This window comes from Stigmatopora nigra, chromosome 3 (assembly GCF_051989575.1).
Source record: "Stigmatopora nigra isolate UIUO_SnigA chromosome 3, RoL_Snig_1.1, whole genome shotgun sequence".
Classification (NCBI taxonomy): Eukaryota; Metazoa; Chordata; class Actinopteri; order Syngnathiformes; family Syngnathidae; genus Stigmatopora; species Stigmatopora nigra.
The window spans coordinates 6,686,976-6,706,344 of NC_135510.1; the positions used below are offsets into that span (position 1 = coordinate 6,686,976).

The 19,369-nt window shown below is 41.1% G+C and overlaps 4 protein-coding genes across 5 annotated transcripts; 3 read left to right on the forward strand and 1 right to left on the reverse strand.

Moving 5' to 3' along the window:
* Positions 1-120: 120 nt before the first annotated feature.
* On the reverse strand, positions 121-4,520 carry LOC144194512 (saccharopine dehydrogenase-like oxidoreductase). Its single transcript, XM_077713629.1, has 11 exons — positions 4,237-4,520; positions 3,392-3,504; positions 2,608-2,688; positions 2,296-2,425; positions 2,177-2,226; positions 1,978-2,108; positions 1,616-1,733; positions 1,302-1,421; positions 1,174-1,230; positions 935-1,046; positions 121-844 (listed from the first exon to the last, which is right to left on the reverse strand). Exons 1-11 carry the CDS (start codon positions 4,433-4,435, stop codon positions 714-716), a joined length of 1,242 nt encoding a protein of 413 aa, XP_077569755.1. The 5' UTR covers positions 4,436-4,520; the 3' UTR covers positions 121-713.
* A 443-nt stretch (positions 4,521-4,963) lies between these two features.
* On the forward strand, positions 4,964-8,244 carry tfb2m (transcription factor B2, mitochondrial). The gene is made up of 10 exons (XM_077713628.1): positions 4,964-5,128; positions 5,551-5,872; positions 6,072-6,258; positions 6,388-6,479; positions 6,608-6,761; positions 6,828-6,976; positions 7,100-7,189; positions 7,258-7,314; positions 7,412-7,560; positions 7,695-8,244. Exons 2-10 carry the CDS (start codon positions 5,591-5,593, stop codon positions 7,882-7,884), a joined length of 1,350 nt encoding a protein of 449 aa, XP_077569754.1. The 5' UTR covers positions 4,964-5,128; positions 5,551-5,590; the 3' UTR covers positions 7,885-8,244.
* A 477-nt stretch (positions 8,245-8,721) lies between these two features.
* vps26a (VPS26, retromer complex component A) lies at positions 8,722-12,573 on the forward strand. 2 transcript variants are annotated; one of them, XM_077713791.1, is made up of 9 exons: positions 8,722-8,881; positions 9,847-9,996; positions 10,074-10,149; positions 10,433-10,589; positions 10,666-10,830; positions 10,918-11,024; positions 11,097-11,198; positions 11,321-11,430; positions 11,498-12,573. In XM_077713791.1, exons 1-9 carry the CDS (start codon positions 8,879-8,881, stop codon positions 11,612-11,614), a joined length of 987 nt encoding a protein of 328 aa, XP_077569917.1. In that variant the 5' UTR covers positions 8,722-8,878; the 3' UTR covers positions 11,615-12,573. The 2 variants fall into 2 exon arrangements, with proteins under 2 accessions (XP_077569917.1, XP_077569919.1); XM_077713793.1 differs by lacking the exon at positions 8,722-8,881 and adding an exon at positions 9,319-9,508.
* Positions 12,574-12,825: 252 nt separating this feature from the next.
* supv3l1 (SUV3-like helicase) lies at positions 12,826-18,480 on the forward strand. The gene is made up of 16 exons (XM_077714147.1): positions 12,826-13,439; positions 13,979-14,056; positions 14,142-14,249; positions 14,336-14,450; positions 14,759-14,927; positions 15,003-15,114; positions 15,183-15,260; positions 15,725-15,816; positions 15,901-16,081; positions 16,177-16,270; positions 16,513-16,632; positions 16,751-16,850; positions 16,917-16,997; positions 17,065-17,241; positions 17,329-17,477; positions 17,965-18,480. Exons 1-16 carry the CDS (start codon positions 13,172-13,174, stop codon positions 18,326-18,328), a joined length of 2,286 nt encoding a protein of 761 aa, XP_077570273.1. The 5' UTR covers positions 12,826-13,171; the 3' UTR covers positions 18,329-18,480.
* Positions 18,481-19,369: the final 889 nt, after the last annotated feature.

The following is a 19,369-nucleotide window of genomic DNA, read 5'->3' on the forward strand; positions in this document are numbered from 1 at the left end:
AGTATACTTCACTCCGGTAAGGGCTTAGGCAAGAAAAACCTGATAGCCCACCAGGCTTATAAAGCAATTGAAGACACCCAGGGGTTCATCAGTGTAAGAAAGTCCACAAGACAATTATTTGATGATTTGGCTTTATTCAGGCAGGCCAAACCAAGCAAAATGCATCAAACCAAGAAGCTCACCCACAAAACCTGCTATCCTCACACATGAATGCAAAAAACTAAAGTCTGGAGTGTGCATTTACAACTTTCCAGACTACCCAAGGAACTGTTGCTAAAGAGTTTTCTGAGAATCTTTTTATGCATAATCCTAAACACACTGATACAAGCCAAGCATGACCTTCCTAAAACCAGCAAAACATGCATTTAAAGCACGAATAAGCTCATGCTAAAAATACATAACCCTTACAAGTAGTGTTTAATTAGTAGTGCCTCAGTGCAAAAAAAAATAGTGCAAAAGCATTCCAACTGTCAATGTGCTTCATTAAGGCTTGCCTGACGAATGAGTTTAGACAAATTTGCTTGTTCTCAGCTGCTATCAAATGCTTGGCGTGAAACCTGGAGCTCATTGCAGTGCAGGAAACCTTACTAGATGACAGAAAACTTGATGCCGTGTTTGTCGAGACGCTTGATGAGGGTGGTTTTGGCAAAGGCTGCGCCCGGGGTGTACACTCCTCCACTAGAAGAAAAAAAAAAAGAAACTGGCTCTCCAATTCAACAGAAAACTTGGAAGTCAGGATTATTTTCACTGTTGACTACTAACCTTTTAGGCAAGGCTTTGGGCTCATTGAGGATTGTCATCGCTGCCTGCACTAAAGCAACAGGCGTGGCCACGTAGCCAGCTTCTACACAGGGAGAAACAATGGCAGTGCTTGTTTAACTCTTTGGCTTCCATTGACGGAGATATGTAACTGAAACTGCAAGTACGCCCTTACCCGGTCCCTGAACCAGAGTGCAAATCTTGCCATTGGGTTTCCCCTGGGTTGGGTCTAGCCCCTCTGTGTAACCCTCTCCAAAGAAAGCAAAGCGGAATGAGGATGAGGCCATCTAAAATATGAAAACAGTGCATGGATTATGAATTTGGCAATAATAGAAGTATTAATGTATTTTTACCAGGCACATTTTTCTGGTGATAAACTACAACAACTACGCTAATTCTTAGCTGTTCTCTAACCTGCTTGCGAGTAGGTCCAGCCTTGGAGAACATTCCGAAGGAGAAGAACTCTGGGTACTGAGAAACATGATGCTTTAGCATACAAATCAAGAATATTCCATGTGAGAGTTCTATATTTGTCAAGTTACCTTGATGAGGAGGTTGCGTCCAAAACTGAACTTGACCAAAATCCAGAACAGCATTCCGGCAAAAATCAACTTGATGACATTGCTCATTCCACCGATTCCTGCGTAGGCGCCATACTGGACCTTAAGCAGGTAAATGTGGAAAATTTGATGTTATAGGCAAGTGTGACCTCCAGCCATCAATGCCAATGATTTTTTTCTCTAGCTCAAATGATTAAAAAGGGATATCTAAGCATGTCAACTCCTTCGCTGCCCTCACTGGCAGAGGAAATTTGTCTTTTGTACTTTTAACAAACCAAGTAGAGGCCAAAACTGACCGGAGTGTCCTGATATTCCTCAACTAAGAAGCGCTGTGTCCTCTTGACGACTGATGGATCAGAACCCATGAAAGGTACCGTGTACTGCTGGATCTCATTACTGTAGAACAATGCCGCCCTAAAAAAAAAAAAAATCCACATTTTGAAATCATGTAGACAGTGGTGCTCGATAAGAAAAAGTTGATTTTTTTTTTTTAAGGCATTTCCCATTTCTTCTTTATACATCTGATTTTATAGGAAAACTTGGACATCAATTTAATCCTTGTAGAATAAATTATATTTGGAGGCAGTATTTTGAGATCCACTACATCTAAAAGTAATTTATTGTTGTAAAGCTTTAATAGTTGAGCCGTGTAACGTACCTGCGTTGAAGCTTCGTACCGACAGAAGCCAAAGGTTTATAGTTAAACTTCCGGCGTAGAGTTTGAAGTTTTGGACCATCAGCAAAGCCGTAGATGGCTGACTGCCACGTGCCGTCGTGGATGCATGCGCCCTTACAGCAGGAAAAAAAATTAATAATACAATGGACAAGATGACATATTTGGCAGCTTCTTAACATACTTCCGGTCCAGCATCGACGGTCAGGAAGCTCTCCAATGCAGTTAGAGTGCCTGATGACAACACGACAAAGTATTTCTTCAACCGATTCAACACACAATCTTTCAAAAACGTCAGCATACCCTTGAACTGTTCCCTAGTGTACAGCACCCCCATGTCTGCAGGGATGGAGTCAAATCCACAGCTTCCGATAACATACACGCCCTGTTCAGCTGCCATGTCGTGGTAGTTCAGCTGCATGCCCTCCAGAAACTGGACAAAATGTGCTTATGTGGCATAAAACATGTTGAGGGGGAAACCACACCATAACTAACATTGCCTGATGTCTTAAATTGGATTTAACATGGTTCAACTTTTAAATGATTTAAAAATGTAGATTTGGGGGAAAAATGATTGCTGCAGTATTAAATCAGATAAAATTGACACTCTTGTACCTGAGGTTCTCCTGAGATATCAAGGTGATGGGCTCCATTCTCCACACAAGCTTTGACCACTGGCTCGCCATAGAACCTGTACTATAATTAGATTACAGAAAAATAAACTAGAATCAGCAGACTAAAACAGTTATTTTTCTTGCACTCTATCCTCTACATCACAGGTGTCAAAGAGGCGGCCTGGGGGCCAAATCTGGCCCGCCACATCATTTTGTGGGGCCCGAGAAAGTATATCATGAGTGCCGACTTTCTATTTTAGCATGAAATTCAAATGAGTATAGATGTATATTAAATTTCCGGATTTCCCCCATTTAAATCAATAATTGTAATTTTTTAGTCATTTTTTTCAGTATTTTTAGTTCAAAAATCATTTTGTAAAATCTAAAAATATATTTAAAAAAGCTCATAAAATTCGTTTTAGATTTAAAATAAAACGGAATATTCAGGGCCTTTAATGCAGTTAATTTAATCCATTTATTAAAAAAAAATCTAAAATCAAGTTAACGTTAGTGCGGCCCGCGAACCAACCCAAGTGTGACTCCCTTGCACTGCTCCAAACCTTTCAAAGCATATATCCAAATCCAAGTTAAGTAAACTTGGGTTTGAAACGACACCCCCAATAAGTCACCAGATGCAAAGCAGTAATGTTGAGCACAATGTGCTTTTGTGTGCCCTCAGTCTGCAGCCTTCATTGTGTAAATGAATGCCATAGTGTACGCGGGAGGGGAAGAGGATGACGGTTGGTTAAAAATATTGTCAAAAAAAATACCAAAAATCTACATACAGGGCCCACACAATTGAGGACAATGACAGCCTGCTTGCACATGGCCGCCAGAGAATCGGGTTCCTCCACATCTGCAACTATGATGTCCACTTCAGTCCTCAGCTCAGGTTTTTCTGCAACAAGACAGCAAATTCAGAGGATTTTAAAACAAATGTGACAAAGTTCCTAAGTTCATGCATAAATGTGGAATTGCATTAGACATCTATAACCATCAATGGCAGCCAATGAATGAAACAATTGTACACACCTGTTGCCATTCATGAAATAGACTTTTAACCCGGAGACTTTAGAATGTATTACATTTTCAAAACAAAACGTGTGTGTTCTAAGTAGGTTTAAACAGTGAGGGTTGGTATGTTCCAACAGCTGTTGAACACTCCCTAGAGACAAAGGCAGGGGATCAAAGATGAAAACATACCAAACTAATCATGTCATTCATACAGAAATATTTTCAGGTTCTAATCTAGGAATGGGCTTTACTTTCCATGTTTGGAATTTTGCATGAAGATGGACTGGAACATTGGAAAATTACTGTCATCACACTTTCCAACTAGTTATCTCAGTGTAATGAATGTAACAATATATTTCTTCTTCTCCTTAGTAAATAAGAGTGCTTTGTATATATAGTATAATGCATTTGCTTGTGTTTTAGAGCCCAGCATCTCGGGTCCAAATTACTACTTGAATTATCAGTGAAATTGATAAGGGTGAAATCAGATAAGCACTCTTAAGCAAAGTGTCAGTGTAATGTCGCAAGTGACCGTAAACCAAGACAACGTATTTAATTTAGATTTAGTCAACAAAACCCGAGACTATTCCGTTTGAAATTAAATCTGAATACAAACCGAGGACAGATGCCGCTTGCTCCAGAACTTGTTCCAACTTCTGCTTGCTCCTGCCAGCCACGGCCCACTTAAGGTTCTCTCGTGGGCCCTCGGACGCCGTCCGGGCCACCTCCTCGACCACAAACTGTCCCGTGAAGCCGGAGGCTCCGAAAATGACGATATGGTAAGGTCTGCTGGATGAAGTGTGAACGCTGGCCATGATGACAGCGGACAATTCGAGGGATAGGGAGCGAGGCGACACCTGACTGACTGCACTTTTCTACCCGGAAGAAGAGTAGAAAGTTCTGACATAGTCATGTCTTTTATAGGGCTAGATACCCATCAGTGGTGTTAAGTTACTGGTGGCCATCTTGGGCCAGGGTAGCACTTAATTGTGCTCGGCTTCGGCAATGTGAATTATTTAGTCAATTAAGATCTAGGGTCTAGACTCACTGTGGTCACCGTGGTCAACTGATCATACATCCAAAAACATGCGATCACGCATTAAAATGAGCGTCATAAATGTTGGCTTTAGGAAGGAAAAACCATCCAACATGTTCGCCAACATTCTCCCTGACTGTGCCACATTCAATATGTTATATGATATGTAGTTAACGCACTATAGTTTGGAACTAAACACGTTTTGAGGTATAACACTAACTCAACACCAGTGCGGATTTGTTTTAATGTAGTTTGTAGTATTGAAAAACGTGGCGTTCACTTATTTTCCTGTGCATGCCTATGACGTCGTAATTACGCGCCTGCACCCCCCATGCGCACCGAGCAGCGCACAACAAATATGGGGTCAGAATGCGGAGGAGTCAATGTCACGGAGTTTACGCAAAACGGGCCACGATGAAACGACATTAGAACGCGGTCTTCGTTACAGTTGAAACTACAGAAGCGATACACAGTAAGATATGACTCCGTTAAATGTTGTGTCATAGTATTTAGCGCTAGTCGTACAGGTAGCATTTTTGCTAACGTTCAGCACCTTCTAGCTCAATGCAGAAATGCAAAACATTTTCTCCCCGATTATAAGGACTTTATTACTCAAAAGCAAACAATAAACAGGGATAATTTATCGGTGAGTAAAATAAAATTGTCTTCCTTCTTACGCCGGCTTTTTTGGCCTTTCCACGTGCTCGCCGAGGTATCGTATTCATTACTGTATATTCATAAAGTTGATCTACAATAGCAGCGCGATCCGTCGTTACGTCAGAATATGATTTTGTCTTATTTGTAATGATTTGTAATGACTCTTACAGCCAAGGAGTACAGTAATTCGACATCAATATGACAATAAACTTTATTTCCCTCTGCGTTTTTTTCCAGGTAGAGACCTTCAGGGTCTTTTGACTTCCCTCCAAAATCTATGGCTGTCTGCAGATCCCAAATGTCCACCTACATCCATAGACTGTTGGAGCTGGCTACGGCCGCTTCGTGTTGTCCAATTCTCACAAGACAATCTTGTTTATTACGGACGACATGTGTGGCTCGCAGGGCGCCGATTACTAACAGAAGGGCTTACAGCCTTGATTCACTGGGCTCCGGACCTGGTCGACCATCATTTGGTGCAAACTCCCAGCAGCCATCAGTCGAAAGGGCGTCCTCTTCAGCACTTGCACACCGAAACCTGTCTGCGGTAGCTGCTAAGGTAGTTTGATAGTTTTTCCCAAATACCGTATTGGCCGTAATATATTCGGACCAATCGGGTACTTGTCCGATGTGGTCATTAGTAATTGTCTTTTAGAAAGATGATTACACTGCCATAACTCCATGTTCCAATAAAACAGATATCAAAGCTGTCAATGTCAAGGAGTTAAACATACCTTTATGTAATTTTCTTTCACCAGGGTCAATGTCGCCCACTGTCTTATGATTTTCTGGATCTCGGTGACCTTGAGGAGAATGTACGTTACGCTCGCACGTGTAGAAGATTGAGACGGTTTATAGTGAATCCAGAGTTGGCAAAGGTGGTAGCACGGCATCTTGGACCTGACCTACAAAGTGCCAAGACTGTGGTTTTTGAATGTAACCCAGGTACGGTATCACCTTTGCTCGGAAAAAGTGGAAATGTATTGGAGTCCTCTGCTGTATTCTAAAATTGTATTTATGGTTTATGTGGAATGGAAGTATTAGATGCAACTGTTTTTGTTCTTGTTGTCACAGGCCCTGGCGTGTTGACCAAGACATTGATTAATGCTGGTGCTCAAAGAGTTGTAGCTCTTGAGCCGGAGAAAAACGTCCTTCGTGATTTGCGGGTAAGTGGTGGTTAACTTCCAATTTTTAAACAGTTTTCCATGGGGAGTTATTTAGTCTAGGTCAAGCTATTACGAAAATATTACTTTACTAGCCAGCAAACTTGAATGATCCTCTTTCATCGTTTTAGGCATTGGAAAGCATTCTTGATGGTCAGCTGGAAGTTGTACATTGTGACTTCTTTAGGCTCGACCTTATCACGAGTGGATTCGACAAACCGCCAGTCATGTCCACTGACAAACTTTTCACTGACCTGGGAATAACAGAGGCCAATTGGACAGAAGGTGGGAATCAAAGAATTTATTATGACAATAATTCATGTTCTATTGATATCATTTGTATCTCTTTAGAATTCCCAGCAAAGGTTGTGGCCATCGTGCCGCAGAACAATGAGCGTGGCATCATGCTTAAATTGGCCTATTCCCTTTTTGAAAGACTGTCCATCTACAGATATGGAAGAATAGAGCTCTACCTCTTCATGAGTGAGCGCGAATACATGGTGAGATGGAGGATTTTAATGCATTGAAATAATTGGGAGATTGCCATTCATACTGGATTGGATGTCTGTTGGCGTCAATGTAGCCAATGAGTGAAAGTGGACTGTTTGGAATTTCTCTTTCAGTCCATGGTGGCACCTCCTGGTCAAATGAGGCACTACAGAGCGCTGAGTGTCCTCTGGCAGATGGCCTGTCAAATTGAACTTCTTCACAAGGTACAGTATATGAAATTTGCCAACTTATAAATTGACTGATTAGAAACACTGTTAATTTGACTGTACAGGCACCCTGGGATTCGTTTGTGGCGTCCAAACACACCAAACCTCCAACAAAAGGCTTGGTAATTATTGATTTTATTATTATATAAAACTTGGTTGTGTACACGAAGCAATTTGGATACAGTTGAGTTTGTCTTTACATCTCGTTTTGTGTCTCAGCTTCCCAATGATCACATGTGCCTGGTTCGTCTGCGGCCACGTTCCGACTTGTTCTCTGGGGGGCTCACGCCCGCAAACGCCTCCACCCTGTTGGTGATGGTCAAACAGTGTATGGCCAAGAGGAAGGAGAAGCTGATTAAAAAACTTAAGTAAGCACAAAACCTGCTCTATTTTTTCTTCATTTAGATTTTAGTTTGAGCCAAAAATGTTCATTTTGTGCATTCCTGATTTTTTACTCTTGCAGTATTCCCATTGGTTTATTTCTTTCCTTTTTTTCCTAAAGTCTCTGGTCACCTGACAGTGGGAGTAAATTGTTGTTCGAGCTAGCACTTCCAGAGGATGTCCTGACGGGTAACCTTCACCCCTGGCAATATCTACAGTTATTCCAGTTGATGGACAAGAGTCAGGAGTTCACTCAAAGTTGGCTTTTTGAAGAAATCATGCAGAACTCAGAACGAGAGGGATGGGGCTAAGGTCATCTAGAAATACCCAACAAATTTTTTCCAGTTCATTAAAAAAAAAAACATGTATGATTTATAGGCAGTGCAATATCATGGTTGTAACATCAAACAAAATACATGTATACAGCAGAACAATGGAATACTTTGTCCATATTTTATGATGTGGCAAAGCTTATTTGCTGAGTTGCTTTTTTTTGGAAAAACAAAAATAATTTCAATGAAAGTTTTCTGGTGTGCTTGAAGACAATTTTATAACCATAATGTTTGCTCATTGTTGTCATGCCTGTAAAGTTCCATGTATGTATTTAAAAAACAACATTTTTTAAATAGCTTCATTAAAGTAGCAGCAACACCAAAATAAAATCTGCATTGTTAATCTATTAGGATTTATGTACTGTACACTTTTAGTCGAACATTTAACATTGTTATATAGTTCACGTTTTTTTGTGGGCCACACAAGGAATGACATTTACTGAAGGATTTTTATGGAAAGCTAGAAAACGATCACCTCGTTGGTAACCAATTGCCAGCTGTGTTTTCCCTATTAAGAGTTAAAGTATACGATGTGTAGAAAAAGTTTCCAAGCAGCCACAATGTCTTTTCTTGACCATTTGTCCTTGTGGTCTTTAATTTAAATTAGACATATGTGGTATATATGTTATAAAAAAAAAGTAATTTCTAAAGATTTACATATTTTAACAAATGCTATTAAAACTAACTCCAGTTATTATTCCTAAATATATGTTTTATATTATTTTACTACGTATTTTAATTCACTTTGATTAGCATCTACATAAAAGCACAGGAAGTGTTAAATTTTTATTTGTAAAAATCTAGGCGTCAAGAAGTTTAAATTCTCAAATTGTCACGTGAGTCACCGAACCGGCCCACAGCCACCTGACTCGTGTCACGTGACCTCCTGTCTCGAGAACGCGCGTCCCGGTCCACGTGCACGCGCTACATCCGAGCGAGGCTAGCTGTTAGCACTGTCTACTAGACGGCCGACATGGTGAGTGAGAAATGCAACTTAATTTTGGCTTACAAAAAAAGAAAGACATTTATACATATATTGTGCAGTGCTTCCTGGTTGTCTTAAAGACGCCGGGTTGGTGTTTTATAAAGCTGCAGGAGAAGCTAGCGGGTGTGTTCGAGTGAGCCAAGTGCGAGGCCGTCTCTTTTGGGTTCTTGCTTTCAAGTAACCCGCTACTCCTCGCTAGTAATTGATAACTAGTAAAGAAGGCTTGCACTGACCACGTGTGAGACAAAAACGTCACTCGAGGAGACGCCATTAAGTAGCCACTAGTTGAAAATGTCACTCGGATACTCTGGTCAAATCTAATCATATTCGAGCGATCCATTAATAATGTCGGAAATGGCGAATCTGCATCCAAGATTTTGTTTTCCCCTAAACTACCAACTGTGATTGACATGTCTCTTAGCTGGATTAACCACGCCCCCCTCCGTCTCCAATCTGACACTGATTAAAGACCAATCACAGTCCTCTTCGGACTCTACTTTTTCAAAGGATGTTAACTCATCGACTACCTTTGACGGCAATAGACGGGTCACATTTAAGTGTGCTGTCAAATTCATTTTCTCACTTATTCCTATCAAGAAAAAATCACCCATTGACATGGTAAAGTGTTGCAAATAGTATGAGTTGACTGTGTGCTGTTGTTTGGACCAGATTCCCGTGACTCAATGTGAAAAGTATGATTGTGACACAGACAAGCTATTTTGATAGGCTCTTTTCACAAAATCAGCCTGGTATTCAAATTGTTGTTTTTCTTTCCTTCTTAATCGTTGGTTTAAAAGAGCCCTGTGATTGGCTGGCCACCAATTCAGGTTGTATATATTGTTTTATGTATTAAAACGATGGGCCATTTTCACCAATGAACTCACCATATATATTTTTGCTCTGTCGTTGAGTAAGTGATCTAAAAAAACTACTGAGTTGGCATGCTCTATTTCCAGAGTTTCCTGGGGGGTTTCTTCGGGCCGGTTTGTGAGATAGATGTCCTGCTCAATGATGCCGAGAGCCGGAAAATGGCTGAACTCAAGACGGAAGATGGAAAGATGGAGAAACATTATATGTTCTACGACGGAGAATCTGTGTCTGGCAAGGTGAACCGTGCCTCACTCCCCTTTTTATCGACTGACATATTTGCGACAAAATACTCATCAGAATGTTTGTCCTTCAGGTCAATCTGAATGTGAAGCAGGGTGGGAAACGACTGGAACACCAGGGCATCCGCATTGAGTTCGTTGGACAGATTGGTGAGCATTCGAGGCTTCAAGTTAAAAAAAAATGTTACGCATGGCAAACTTCAGCTAGTTTTAAAGCTGAGAAGTGCTAAATATAGGCTGAACTCAAGCTTCTTGCGCAGGCCATATTCTATGATATTTTTCTAATTCACTATATATATTATTTTTCTTGCTCTGGGTAATCAGGAAGTATTTAAGTTGAAGCCCTGCATTACTTTATGGTGTTTTGTTTTTTTCTTGTTGTGTATGTTTACCTTTGGGTGCATTTGTTCATAACTAATTGGCTTGATTCCAGAACTCTTCTCAGACAAAAGCAACACACATGAATTTGTGGATCTGGTGAAAGAGTTGGCATTGCCGGGAGAGCTCGCTCAGAACAGAAGCTACGACTTTGAGTTCATGCAAGTGGAGAAGCCCTACGAGTCGTATACCGGCGCCAATGTCAGGCTAAGGTACAAGACCGGAAATTTGACCAATGTGATTATACCAGCAGTCGATTAAAATAGCTTGTCTTTCGTGTCGATGTAGATATTTTCTACGGGTGACGATAGTTCGTCGACTGTCAGATCTGGTGAAGGAATACGAGCTGATCGTCCACCAGCTAGCCACCTACCCTGACATCAACAATTCCATCAAAATGGAGGTCGGCATCGAAGACTGCCTTCATATCGAGTTTGAATACAATAAATCAAAGTAAGAAGAGCATTGAAATCAATCAAATTTTAGTGATGTTTGTTGTTTTCTTAAAAGGCATCTTCTATACATCTATCTCATGACTAGGTACCACCTAAAGGATGTCATTGTTGGGAAGATTTATTTTCTGCTGGTCAGGATCAAGATCCAACATATGGAGCTGCAGCTCATTAAAAAGGAGATAACAGGAATAGGTGACCGACCCAGGTTCATCTGAGAATAATCTCTAATAATAAATACTTAATGTTTTTTGTTCAACATGCTAGGCCCGAGTACGACGACAGAAACCGATACTGTGGCCAAGTATGAGATCATGGATGGTGCACCAGTTAAAGGGGAGTCAATTCCGATCAGACTCTTTCTAGCAGGTGATTGGGATTTTCCTCATCCATCTTCAGATCGAGGGTGTCCGCCCCTTTAAAAAAAAAAAAAAAAAAAAAAAAAAAACTGTCATCTTTTTGTGCTTTTAAATGTGTTCTTTTTTAACCAGGATACGACTTGACAGCCACCATGAGGGACGTCAACAAAAAGTTCTCTGTCCGCTACTTCCTTAATCTTGTGCTAGTAGACGAAGAAGATAGAAGATACTTTAAGCAACAGGTATGTTTTCCTCTTACAGTTTTGATCACCCCCCGATGCTTATGTCACCGTTGGTCGATGTCTTCAGGAAATTGTCTTGTGGAGGAAAGCTCCAGAAAAGATCAGGAAACGGAACTTCCATCAGCGCTATGAATCCCCCGATTCACAAACTCAGCCTGTTAGTGCTGAGCAGCCAGAAATGTGAGAGCCAGCCACCCAGGCCATGAACTGAAATGAACCCCCCCCACACACACAGCCGGACTCTTCACTGCTGAGGAGTCAGAGGTGTGGCAACTGCCCCGCGCTCTGCCCGGAACGTAAACACGAACACACACAATGATCTCATCTTGCCCTCAAGCTCTGACGTGAGCTGCCCGTGGAATGCTTGGTGACACGCTGACACGAAAAGGACGGCAACTGCTTACACCTCCTTTGCTAACAGGATTTTTTTTTTTTGCTTGCAACATCTAGAGTGGAACCATCCACTGCTGTTTTAGCATTTTGATGGACACGCACACTGTGCTTTCTTACAATATGTGACATTTCAACTACAGTGACACTACTGCGGCACTCTTGGTCAGCCATCTTATAGGAAGACACTGACCGTAATGAGTATATTTGGTAAAAAGCTGCTCGTACTTTGGAGACGTCGCCCGGGTTTGGAAATGAGAACATGTAGATAAATACACTGCTAGTCGGTGTCATATTTCAGTATAAGTCTACTGTTGCCACCACTGCACATCCCCTATACATCTACCTGTAGTCCACTGTGATGAAATGGTTAACAATAATGGTGGAAATGGTTATATGATGTCAGCAAACCCACCTAATGGGGGGTATTAGCCCTTGAATTCTTTATGGCACTTTTCTTTCCGTTAATAGGTGCTAAAAAGTCAATTTTAGCTCCAATGGGAAACGCTAATTTCATTAATATACTGTATAACAACAGGTTTAATTTGAATATAATTGTTTAGTCTCGTGGCAAAAAAAAAAAAACATGACTCCCCGTTTCATGGACTTTGACTTTGAAACTGTCACCTTCATGGTTGCGCTTTCGTGTCTTCACTCAACAACAGTGTAAGAATAGTGTGTCTATGTACAGTATATACAATAAACCCTTAAATACTAAAAAAAATCACAAATAAAGGAAATTTATATTGACAATATATTGAGTCATTTGTTTTAGTTAAAGGGACCAAAAATGATCAAGTTATCAAGCAAATTCCAACAAAATATACATCTTTTAGGATTATTAATTCAAAGGCTTTTGTTTAAGAATAACGACTAGTTAATTTAGGATAGCCATATTAAAATTTGATTGGTTGTTTCAAAGGGCCACCTCATTAAATATTCTAAACCATAGAAATCGCATTAGCAGGTTGGAGGTCTGATGCGCGCTGTGAGCTACTTTACTTCAAATTGCCAGGTTTTTTAACTGTACTTTTTTCCTGACATCAACAATACATAGACACAATAATTACTAAATATGTTTTATATACTAAAATAATGCACATATTAAGCACTTATCTTCGTAAATATTTCGCTACGGTCATTTGTAATTAGTTTTGTCGACAGGCATTCTTGTAGTCAGCTACGCGTTCGGCTGGTCCTGTCCCACGTTGGTGCATAGCAGGAAGTCGAATGGGTTGACCGTTCTCCGGTCAATTTAGCGGTGTGTTTATGCAAGACATATGGCGACCCATTAAAGTGGTATTTTTGTCGCATTCCCCGGTGGATAGTATACATTTAGGAGGGGAAAATCATGTCGGTGAATCGCTGTTTGCAATTGTTTTCCCGGCTTTGTCGCCATGTTAACACTAGGACTGCTCGTTTGGCCAGAAGTAGCTGTCACGCGTCTTCTAGCTCGGGTTTGTTGCATAGAGAGCAGCCCATGTGTGTTGCGGTCAACAGCAGAAATTCGTCGTCCTCCAGAACTCCGGACACGTCTCTTTTCGTCCCCGTCACGTTGAAGACTGACCTGTCTCCTGAATGGAGTGTGGGAGCTGAGCTGAGCCAGAATCTGGATAAAAGTCAGTAAACCCAAACTATTTCATGCAAACCTTTTGGCTCGGTGGCCATGTTTGACTTTCAAATCAGTCCGAAGTGATTATTTTTTTCAATGTATCTGCATCAGATGAACTCATTTAAATCTGATCTTTCATCTCATTTTCTGGACCGCTTTATCCTCACTGAGGTCGTGGGGTGTGCTGGAGCCTATCCCAGCTTACTTCGGGTTAGAGGCGGGGGAACACCCTGAATTGGTGGCCAGCCAATCGCAGGGTACAAGGAGATACACAACCATTCACGCCCACAATCATACTTAGTAGCAATTTAGTGTGTCCAATCAGCCCACCATGCATGTCTTAGGAATGTGGGAGAAAATCGGAGTACCCAGAGAAAACCCATTCAGGCCAGGGCTGAACATGGAAACGCCACACAATTGAATGTTATTTGTAATGGCTGGCAATTAACTATTTTCTAATGCATTAAAACAGCATTGTATCTATTTCTTTTTGTACTAGAGGTCAAAATCCTCATGTCAAATACAATCTGTGGTCTGTTTTTTTAGGTGAACTTTTGAAGATTGTCAACCGCTTTTACAAGAGGAAAGAAATGCAAAAGTTGGCTGCGGACAATGGACTTGATGGTAAGATCCATGAAGAAAGACTTCATTCAATTATTTAATGCTAACTTTTGCATGATATTCTGCTTTTTCACGTTATTGTATGCAGCGCGACTCTTCCACCAGGCTTTCATCAACTTCCGAAAATACATCCTCGAGGTGACACCACTACCCGCTGATCTGCACATCATTCTCAGCGACATTTGTTGTGGCGCAGGTTCGTCCCTGAAAAACGTTCCTATACATTTTTTTAAAAGTTTCTTAAAGATGAAACAGCAAATTTTTGTTTGTTTTGATCTGAAGGTCACGTAGATGACATCTACCCATACTTTTTGCGCCACGCCAAACAAGTCTTTCCCATGCTTGACTGTATGGACGACCTGAGAAAAATCTCAGACCTCAGAGTTCCTGCTAACTGGTAAAGAAAACACACTTGACTTTGACAACTAAAGTTCAGTGGAGTCATTTGAAATCAAGCTTTTCTCTAGTTTCAAATTCAGTTTACTCTGAAATTAAAGTTTGGCCAACCCACTTGGTCATAAGGTCATTCTTATTTAATCAATTGCATAAAATGACTTAACTAAAATGGCCCAACTTGCATGACTGGCCATTTTAATGTTGTTGGCAAGGGATGTTTTTACTATAAATGTTCTTCTCTTTTGCTGTGTGAATAATTAACACATACCTGGGATATTAAAACTAACATTACATGTATATGTTCTTGAGGTACCCAGAGGCACGGGCCATTCAGAGGAAGGTCATCTTCCACGCCGGCCCCACCAACAGCGGCAAAACCTACCATGCCATCCAACGCTACCTAGCTGCCAAGTCGGGGGTCTACTGCGGACCCCTCAAACTTCTCGCTCATGAAATCTTTGAGAAGAGCAACCAAGCCGTGCGTAGCTTTCTCTTGTCTCTAAAAATTAATCTATTTGTGTGCTTTCTCAGCAAGTTAATTGTCTCTTTTCAGGGGGTGCCATGTGACTTGGTCACAGGCGAGGAGAGGACGTTTGTGAAAGAAGACGGTCGAGTGTCCGAACACGTGGCTTGCACCATCGAGATGTGCAGCGTCACGACGCCGTGTGAGTGTGCATGGATACGCAAGTTGCAACATGTCATGCGCTAACTGTTTTTTTCTAATGTTTTGTAGATGAAGTTGCTGTAATTGATGAAATTCAAATGATCCGAGATTCTTCACGAGGCTGGGCCTGGACCAGAGCTCTTCTGGGTTGGTCACATTCTCCATTTCAAACACACCAAATTTAAATCATATTTAACATCCTTGCCATATTTTTAGTGGACAACATTTTTTTGTATTTATTTGTCTTTATACTGACACACATGAAATATATCAAGATATGAGCTAAGACAAAGCTTCTATGTTCATATCCATTCATACTCTTTCATCAATAGTCCTCTAGCTCATGTCCTTTAATTCAGTGAGGGAAACAAATCAGAGTTGGACTTGGGGCAAAGGAATATGACCCCGCCCCCTCCATAACCAGAGGATGAATCTCATAATTTCATTGGACAGAATACACATGCATTCATTAAATTAACCATCAATAGACATGAGTTTCCTCTTAATCGCTTTAATTCCATACTATAAAACAGTTTTTCACTATTTAATCCCTCCCCCTCTACTTTTAACAAAAAATTCTATTCAGTCAGTTGATGATGGTATGTGCACAGGTCTCTGCGCCGAGGAGATACATGTTTGTGGGGAACCTGCAGCCATTGACTTTGTCAGAGAGTTGATGTTCACCACAGGAGAAGAAGTGGAGGTGAGTAACAAGACAAGGCTTTGGATAAAAGTTGTATTTAAAAGTGGTGTTATCTATCGTTAATTAAGTGTGTCTCCTCTACAGGTGCACACCTATCAGCGTCTAACGCCCTTCTCCATCCTCAATAGCGCCGTGGAGTCGCTAGACAACCTTAGAGCAGGCGACTGCATCGTATGCTTCAGCAAAAATGACATCTACTCCATAAGCAGGCAGATTGAAGCCAGGGGGCTGGAATGTGCCGTCATCTATGGAAGTTTACCTCCAGGTAAACTCCCATCCATATTGACTGGGAAAGTGGGCAGCCACAGAGTTACGTTTAAGGCAAAAAAAGGTCTTATGATTATAAACCCTTATTTTCAGGCACCAAACTCTCACAGGCCAAGAAGTTCAACGACCCGGACGACCCCTGTAAAATAATGGTGGCGACAGACGCTATTGGGATGGGCCTTAATTTGTAAGTGTTTCCTTTTGTGAATTATGATGGTATGAAAATCATTTTGAAAGCACTCCATAGACTGCTATACATATATTTATGTATAATGTCTTTTTATTTTTCATTTTCTCAACCGCTTTATCCTCATTAGGGTCGGGGGGTTCTATTTTAATATTTATTATTTTTTTGCAAACTTTAATTATGTTTTTTTGCACAAGTTGAATCTAGTCTAGTTCACGGTGGCTCAATCTTCTGCCCTCCAGGAGCATCAAACGCATCATCTTCAACAGCCTGGTGAAGCCAAATGTTAACGAGAAAGGGGAGAAGCACATGGAGACCATCAGCACGTCGCAGGCTCTCCAAATTGCCGGACGAGCCGGAAGGTCAGTCTCGCCTTTCTGCGAACAGTAAGAATCCGAAATGCAATTTGTCCGGGAGCGGATAGTGGGCATCGTTAGGATAGCGTTGCAAAATCTTGTCCTTACCTTGTCTGTTCTCTAGGTTCTCCTCCAAGTTCAATGAAGGAGAGGTCACCACCATGCACAGAGATGATCTTCCAGTTCTGAAGGAGATTCTCAGTCACACTGTGGAACCCATTGAGGTTGTTATGCCAAAAGTTCCAGTTGAACACGATTAGTTATGTGACAATGAAACTCTTTCTTCTCAGACTGCTGGTCTTCATCCCACTGCAGAGCAGATTGAAATGTTTGCTTATCATCTACCTGATGCCACTCTCTCTAACCTTATTGTGAGTTTTTTTTAATTAAGTTTGTGGCATCAGATCTCATTATCATGCTTTATTTTGTCTGTTTCAGGACATCTTTGTCAGCCTCTCCCAGGTGGACGGTCTCTATTTCGTCTGCAACATCGACGACTTCAAGTTCCTGGCCGATATGATTCAGCATATCCCACTCAACCTGAGGTCGCGCTACGTTTTCTGCACGGCTCCTATCAACAAAAGGCAGCCTTTTGTATGCACGTCGTTTTTAAAGGTAGGAATCCCCAAATTCCCTTACACTGGAAGGACACAGAACCAACAGCACAGTCACTCAACCAATTGAGCTCCTGTACCTTTTTAGTTTGCCCGTCAGTTCAGCCGAGACGAACCGTTGACCTTCGACTGGATCTGTCGCCATGTCAACTGGCCTGTGGCCCCGCCCAAAAACATAAAAGACCTGGTTCACCTGGAGGCTGTTCACGACGTGTTGGATCTTTACCTCTGGTTAAGGTGACTAATGTGTCCGAAACACAATGGAATAGTGTACATAGACAAAACTGATTCATCAGTTCTCTGAACACATTTTGCATATTCCGAACTGTTTTTTTCTCAAGTTAATAGTGTGAGTCATAGTAACTCGCATGATCAAGTTTGAAGAGCCTCCTTAAATTTCTCAGTCAATTGACCTTGAAGTGATGTTGAAATGTTTCGTGGACTTAGCCTCACCCTCAACGCTTTCAAAAGTGTGTTGAAAACTGAAGTGTATACACAAAAAGGTTAATTAGTCATCTGTATAGCTGTCCTTTTAATCTGATAATTGGCAATTTGTTCTTTAATCATGTTATCCTTAGTCAACAGCCGAGGACAATGTTGGACAAAATAGTGACTTGAGAAAATTGATGAATGTACCTACACTTTTATATTATGTTGTACGTACATTTTTTTCTATTCAATTAGCTTACTTAGTCTTTTAGTCAACGTTGTCTCTTTCTTGTAGTTACCGTTTCATGGACATGTTTCCCGACACCGCCTTCGTCCGGGAAATTCAACGAGAACTAGACGCCACCATCCAGGAGGGTGTCCGAAACATCACGCGTCTAATTCGAGCCACGGACCCGGCCATCACCAGCCCGCCCCAGACGTCCAAAAATGTCGGCCGTTTGTCGGGAATGGCTTCCAGACGTTCCGTGCAGACGTCGGACCACTCACTAACTGACCGCCTGGTGCGAGACGGACTCCTGACATCAGAAATGCTGCAGCAGCTGAAGAGAGAGTGGTCTAAAGGACAAAAGGAGGAGTCCACCAATCAAAGCCCACTGAAAGTCAACGCCAACAAAGACAAACGAAAAAAGCGTAAATGAAACGTCCTGAACGATGTTGTGTGACCTGGACTGCCTGTTTTTATTTTATTTTTTGCTTTCTTCTACTTGGTAGAAAAATCATGTATTAATTGATCATGATATAAGAATTCAATATTTAGGAAGAGTATTAAAACAATTGTTTTCTATGCAAATGTGTTTTTTCGTGGTATGTTTAACAACCCGAACTCTGCAAGATGTTTCCTAATTTCAAGCCGCAGCACCCTATGGGGGAGGGGTTCAGGTAGTGGTAAAATAAATACTATTTATTTTTTGACGTACATTCATTCGCTAAAGGAAGTGACCCCAAAATTAATTGAAAATTGGAGCCAAATATCTCAAAGCACAATTCTTCTAGTTGAGTAACATTCTTTGTAGATAATAGATGTTGAAGTGCCTAAGTTTAAGAAATAACCTTTTTTAATTGCAGTTTTAATATCAGTCTAAATAAACCTGATTATTATCAATAAATATTGCTGTGGTTCACTAATATCAAGAGTTAGTAAAGAGGTTAAAGTGAGCCATTGCTCGGCAAACAGTTAGTATGTTGAAACCTACATTTTGTAAGACTGTCAAGTGTGTTACAATACCATTTCGTCGTGTTGGTCAGGCCGTCTGCTCTAATTTGATCTGTCTGCTTTATCTGGCAGACTGGATGCACGCCAGTTTGGTCACATGTCTGCTTGCATGGTTTACAAACCCACACACAGAAAATACAATACAATCATATCAGATGATCAAAAACCACCAATGACACAATTTCTGACCTAATTAAAAATATCTGTTGTTGTCACTTTGTCAGATTTATGTCCGTGCAACAAGAAGTGAACGACAACAAATTGGAGAGCATTCAAGGAAGGCATGACAAGTGGAGGGGGGCTTGCATGTCAACGTGGGTGAAAAAGCATCTAATCTGTAGAGGATCAACCTGTCACAAAGCCAATCTTCCCTCTTATTACTTTACATTGTCCTAATATACTTAGGATAAAATGGGGAGGAGGGTCACTGCACATACTATTAAAATGTGTCAACTATAAGCGGTTT